The sequence below is a fragment of the Abrus precatorius genome, unplaced genomic scaffold (genome assembly GCF_003935025.1).
Source record: "Abrus precatorius isolate BTA unplaced genomic scaffold, Abrus_2018 Scaffold3, whole genome shotgun sequence".
Taxonomy (NCBI): domain Eukaryota; kingdom Viridiplantae; phylum Streptophyta; class Magnoliopsida; order Fabales; family Fabaceae; genus Abrus; species Abrus precatorius.
In genome coordinates this window covers 14132886-14139966 of record NW_020874373.1, presented here as the reverse complement: position 1 = coordinate 14139966, position 7081 = coordinate 14132886, and the positions used below count along the sequence as shown (strand labels likewise).

The 7081-nt window shown below is 29.5% G+C and overlaps 1 protein-coding gene across 1 annotated transcript; it reads right to left on the bottom strand.

The window, feature by feature from the left end:
* Window positions 1-531: 531 nt before the first annotated feature.
* On the bottom strand, window positions 532-1551 carry LOC113863719. The gene is made up of 3 exons (XM_027497396.1): window positions 1399-1551; window positions 1244-1302; window positions 532-861 (listed from the first exon to the last, which is right to left on the bottom strand). The coding sequence occupies exons 1-3, from the start codon at window positions 1487-1489 to the stop codon at window positions 709-711; spliced, it is 303 nt and encodes a 100-aa protein (XP_027353197.1). The 5' UTR covers window positions 1490-1551; the 3' UTR covers window positions 532-708.
* Window positions 1552-7081: the final 5530 nt, after the last annotated feature.

The following is a 7081-nucleotide window of genomic DNA, read 5'->3' as shown; positions in this document are numbered from 1 at the left end:
CAGTCGGAAGAACTTAACAAATGAGCTATGCCAATTGTCTTCCAATTCATTGTCAAGTGGAAAGCATACGTGGACCTGCACGTGAAATCTAAGTGCGATGAAGTTGGATCAGATGTGCTATTAATTATAACGTTAAAAACTAAAACCATTTTAAAGATGTTGGGTATAATGGGAACCATCCGATCCCTAACCAGTAAAGGATGTAACCAAAATATACTTGGATAGAATTTCAATCTTGTTGTTTAAATATTTTAATATTATTAAAAAATCTTTTTATATTATCGTAAATTATTAAAATAAACTTTAATTTAATTTAAAATGATCGATATTATTTTTCAATATATGTGTGTGTGTACGGTGAGACAAATACTGGTCATGTGCTGTTTCATCCTTTTCTCTATAGTTTTCACTGTCTTAAATTTATTCAGCTTTTACTTCAGCAACAACCTTGTAATATTTATTTGAAATAAGAATTCAAGTTACATATACATGATAAACTTTCGACTAGAACACCTAATTACAAAGGCTTGGACTAGCAAGTAAAAAGTTAAATTAAATAAAGGGAACCATGCATATTTGATAATTATACAGAAGACAAAAAAACAAAAAACAAAACACAAAAACAAAAAAACCCACATGTATGCAAGTCTTAAACCCTCTTTTACAGCTTTAGGTGGAACCAATTTAATGCACATTGTCGTTTAGGGATTAATCACTTCCTGGGGATTTTGGATCATGATCTTTATTTGCTCCGGTTCCTTCATAATCTTGGGTTTCTAAATCGATTCTCCTCTCTATGAATCCTTTCTCCATGTCAACCAGCACCTCCTCACCATTTCCAACCTGAAGCACATGCTCCAACTGCAAAACATATTATAAACAAATACAAAATCAAGAAAATAAACCATAATCACAAAAATAAAATAAAAAACTGTCTTTATTAATTAATTTTAATTAACTCAGTTGTCCAAATCCTTCTATAATAATAATAATAATAATTACCCTTAAAACATTGGTGAAGGAATCAATAAATAGTGATGTATTAGTTAAAATTTCTGTTAAAATATGTTAAAAGAAATTACAATAAGTATATTTTTATGTTTTTTTAACATGATTTTCTATTTTTATTCCTTAATCAGTGATCCAGTTAGCATTTTTCTACTACTACTAATTTTTTCGGTTGAAGATGTAACTATACAGCAGTAATTCAAGGGTTGGTAGGAGAGCGATTAGGAGCACTGACCTTAGCTGAGGAAGGTAGATGAGCTGGTGTATCTTCTTTACCTTTCAAATTTTGGGTTCCTATAATCAAGAAAATCAATTCAATTCTACACTGAAATCGAAGATCAACCAAACAAAACTGAAGAATAAGTTAAATATCCCATGATTAAGGCTTACTTGTAGCAGGAACAGCAGAAGCAGAAAGAACGTAAGAGAAGCAGAGAAAGATCTCAAGTAGCAATAGCAGCCTCAGGAAATTTCTCTGCATCTTGAATTAGATGATGAATATCATACACCCCACTAAGTTATTGGGTGACAAGGAAGAGCACTAAGCAGAGATGGGTAATGGCAAAGGGAGCATGAACCCTTTTGTGCTTAAATAGGTGGCACAACGAAAGAGACTACAATAGACAAATGAAAGCACCGCATAAGCCAAAAAAAGTCAACTTGGTCATTTTATTTTTCTATTGTGCCCACTGACCTAACTTGATGTATTCACGGTTCGTAATCCACAAACAAGTGCTTCTCTAATTATAGATCGTAAATTTTCTGTTTATATTTCCTTAAGTCTTCGTTTTGCTCGGTGAAACATGTCTTCTAGAATTTAATTTCAATCAATAATGTAATTATTTTATCAGAGTAAACTATTATCATATTATATAATTATGTATATGGTATCAACTTGTGCTACGGTTATACAAGTTCAATGAAAATTTAACTTGCATTAACCTAAGCTTTAATAGTGTGCTTTTACAACGTGAATTATTGAAAATTTAAACTACAACAAATATGGTGTTTATTGAAAATTATGTAAATAAATAAACTTTACAATTAACTTTATAAATAACGTCACATTAAAAGTTCATTAAATAAATATTGAGAACATAAGTTATTTCTAATTTATGAAAAATATTTTATTTATTTATTAAATTGTTATTTTTTCTTTTAGCAATAATTTTATAAAAGTTTACCTGAATTAAACCTAAATCAAATTTGGAATTAATCATAATACGGTGAAACAAACTGTTTCAGGGATTTTTTTTTTTTTGCCGTTCATAAAGTTAGAACATGAAATAGTACTTAAGAGAAATTATGTATGTATTACTTGAACTAATTGTCATTATTTTTCCTAATTTGTAGTTATTACATACTATATAAATTAATTATATTATAAGTAAAATTAGGGAATAAATAAAAACCACTTTCCAACATTTACAAACATCAATTTCCCGAAGAATAATCGAATCTAACAATTTAGTTCAATAATGTGTACTTAATTATACACAACCAAGTAAATGTATGTTATCTTGGAGCGTACTTGATGGGCGGGGTGGGATACTGAATTAACGTGCATGATTGAAAGATATGCCAAATCTAAAATAAAACACTAATTTTGTCTTCATGTGTTTTGAATATCAATTTTGAGACCGAATTGCTTATATAAATAATTATTATCAATGTTCTCCGACTTAACAGAATATTTAGAATACTTTTCTTTACAATTCGCGACTCGTGAACACTTTTTCTTTTTTCAAGAGAAAGAGAGCTTACTATACCTTTATATCATGGTATGATACGACTAAGAATATATAAGTTAATAATAACATCATGAACCAGTGGTACAATAACATTGTCGAATAAATCATTGAATTAATAGCTAAATTAAGCTTATGTGTGAAGCTAAAATAATGGAACAAGAATGTTTATTTGATCAATTAATATAATTTTTTTTATTTAAAACAAATTTTTTATTGTATTATTTATTTGAGGTCCTTATACATGTAAATGACCAAGGAGCTATGGAAGAAGGGGTGCAGGAGTCCGTACTCGCGCTCCTTTTTCTTTTAAATACATTTATAGTTTTTTATTTTTATTTTTGAAAATTTATAATTTTATCATTATAATTTATAAATATACATACGAAAAGTAAAAATACTTTTAAATAATGTTAATTTCGTGTTATATTAATGTTTAGACATATATTTATATTAGATATTATATTGTTGTTTTTGAATACTTCTAAGTACATTTTTAATTTCTTTACAGTAACAATATATAGACTCTTTATAATGCTAACTAATCATAAATTATTATATCAATTCAAATAATTAATTTTTTTGTAATACTTAATATTAAAATCATATTCACAATATATTTTAATTGATTGACAATATAATTATATATATATATATATATATAATTTATCTTTTTGTAATACATTAATAGAAATTTCATTCACAAGCTTCAACAAAAGATTAAAGCTTGAGATCTCATGTTGAAAGAATTCTCTTTGCCAACTAACATCTCAAATTCACCTAGTGTTATCATGAAAATCATTCTCTATTACACAAGATTCAACATTCCTCGCCATCACAAACAATCACGAAAATGTCTTACACAATCGTGTTTCACCTACTCACTTATCTCTCCAAAAAAGTGTGTGCAAACCTGCACCCACACTCCTATCCAACTTCTCATCCAACCATGAATTCTCTTGATGAATAACCTTCAGCAAATCATGTCACCACAAAGAACATCTGTTGTGGACTGATGGATGCTGAATAGAAGAAACTAATCTAGCATATCTAGCTTTTAACACCTGCATCTACAATGAACTAGAATAATTAACACATCGTCACAACTATTTACCAAGAAATGCCAGTTAAACCACTGCACATTCTTAATGTTCAAGCCACTATTCTTTCACGGTGTACAAACCATTTTCCATTTCACCTAGGTGATTTTAGATCTATCCTTAACACCCTTCCATAAAAAATTTTGCTGGATAATGACAATCTATTTTATCACCGACTTTAGCGCTTTAAAAAAAGATAACAAGTGCAATGACATAGAATTAAGAACGACATTAATCAAAGTCACCCTGCCACCAATAATATATTTTTTTATATTAACCGTGCATTAAAATTAAACTCACATGACAATTATAATTTTATATTATGTTAATAAAGACTCATACTTATTTTTAACAAAAATTAATTTTTTAATGTGTTCTAAATTTTTTATGTTATATCTAATAATTTTTAAAATTTATCATATTTTTATGTCATTGTTATACTATTTTATCTAATGCAAAAAAAATATTTATACTTATTATTACATTAATGATTTTTTCTTAAATATAAGTCTTTTTATTAAATAAAAATAAAAAATTTAAGTAACTTATAAGAGACTTATAACTTAATGACTTTAAAGTTTTGAAAAGAACGTAATATCTATTTTTTTTTAACTATAATTATTGATTTTAATAATAATAATTAAAAATATGTTGTAACATCCTTATCTCAAAATTTATACAATGTATATATTATACTTTATAATTTGATGTAAAATATAAAGTTTGTGTATATTAGGCTGCGTTATGATTAATTATTGAAATTTTTTATATTTTGAAATAATTTGTAAAAATACTTTCATTCAGATTAATATAAATGGTATGACAAAGATTCTAAATACTATATTAAACATAAAAAAAAATAATAAGTTAAAACACTATATATATATTCCAACGATCAAGTACATTAATTTACAAACCATTTGTCAAAATGTATGAAACTTAAAATAATATTTACATCACATAAACTAACAAAAGTCTCAGAGCAGTTTCAGATCATAAACCAATACTAAAGATTAGTCATATTCATCAACCTTGTGCTAGCTTTCTATTTCAGGTAGGTCCTCTGAGTCTATATCATCATCTGAACCCAGATAATCATCGCCCGAGTCAGCTCTGACCTCTATCTAACTGATATGCTCAAAGGTCCATCGGGTAGGTCTTCCAAGATGGTCGTGGTTGAGATAGGCAAAAAGGTAAGTGAGGGATGCTAGAGTTCTAACCATACCTCTATACATATATACACACAAGGTCTGATGTATTCTACTCCTAGAAAAATCAAAAGGGATACTACAAGAGAAATTCATCTCTATCATAACAAAAATTCTAGGTTCATCTCCTACTAGTACAGTAAATTTAAAATAGTTTACTTTCTAATATTCATTAAATACATAGTTTAACCTAAAATGTACAAATCTATCTACTAATCTAATTCTTTCATGACGTTCCGTCATCTTGGTTTCCTGAAAATTTTAGTAAGGATGAGCATCTATTCTATCATTTTTCAAATATTATATCACAAAATCATAATTTATAGTATAAATGCAACATATTCATATTTACACTAATTTCATAAAGCAAACATAATCAAACACACATAATTTATAATTCACTATCTATTATCCATTTTCTCATCCCAATACGCACTCTCAATGCATTGTGATCATAAATATCAACGCTTCCAGCACTTCTCGAGGTTTTACACAACTAGGTAAATAGTTGCCGGTTAGCCTATGCACACGGATACAACATGTATAATAATCAGGGCCCTTAGCAAAGGCATAGTCAAGAGTCTACCCAGGAAACGAGTGTGAAGCCATGTGACGTATTCGCTCTCAGAAAGAGTATGTACACATACGCAACTGTCGCTTACCACTCTACATTTCCTCCAGATTTTCATCGTCTTCAGACTCTATACCCTCAGTGTATCTCTGTAACTATTCACACTAGATCCAATCCATATCTGACTCTTAGGTCATTCTTAATGTTATTCTCTTTCTCACTCATAAGATTGTGCTTGTTAAAGCACTTCCAGACTAATATCATTCCATTCAACTTAATCATTTCATCTCATTCATACATACTCCATACAATCACATAATAATCATTCAGCAAATTCAATCATCGTCCACATTAAGTACTCATCATATAATACATATCCACATATATTTCAACCACTTAATCCAAACAACCAAATAGTCCAAACAATCAAACAAACATCTTTTCGTCCATTATTTATACAAAAGATATCTCAACCACATATTCTCATAAAATATTCATATAACCGTGCTCTATGAGCACAAAATAAATATTGTAATATAACAATAAAATAGAGCTCTCCTTACCTCAAAGATGAGCTCATAGAGAAATATTAAAAAAGATCAAGGTTCACGAATGGAAGTTCTCCTGAATACCAAGAGATATCCATAAGAAACAAAAACAGGAAAATAATCAAAGAAACTCAAGTTTAATTCAAAGAAACTTACTTAGAGTCGATTAAATTCAATGTCCAAGTTCAACTTTGAAGAGAAAATGGAGTTTCTGAGGCTTTTATCTAGGAAAAAGGAAGAGAGAGTTCAGAGAAAACTTGAGAGAGAGGCATGAGTTCAGAAACAAATGAGATTTTCATGCAGGAAATCTCCTAAATACCCCTCAGCCTCGTGCATTGACGACTTTGTTGCCTAAGCGAGATATGCAGATAGTGGTCTTGCCCACTAATTTTTTATATGCTCGCTCAGGCGAGCTCCATCTCGCTCAAGCGAGATGGTGTCTAGATGGCATGCTATTTTCCTGTGGGTTCTTGCCTGAGCGAGATCACTCTCACCTAGGTGGGGTGACAGTTAGGCAACATTTATCTTATGTCACTTGAGCGAGATAGCCCTGCAACAAAGTATTCTTACATGTTCAATCTCGCCTGGGTGAGATTTACCTTGCCTGAGCGAGATTTCTTGTACCAAAACTCCTCTAAAAATCCTCCAAACTCACATCTCATTGCATTCTATTACTACTTAATATTAAAGAAAACATAAATTACCAAAAATTAAAAAAGGATGTTACACTACTCTCACTCTTTTAGGAATTTTGCCCCAAAATTCACTGATTCAGAAAAAGATAAGGATATGTTTCCTTCATTTTGTCCTTAGGCTCTCAAGTAACATCTCCTTCATCATTCGCATTACATATTACCTTTACCAATAAGATATCTTTACCCTTTTGATGCTTGACTCA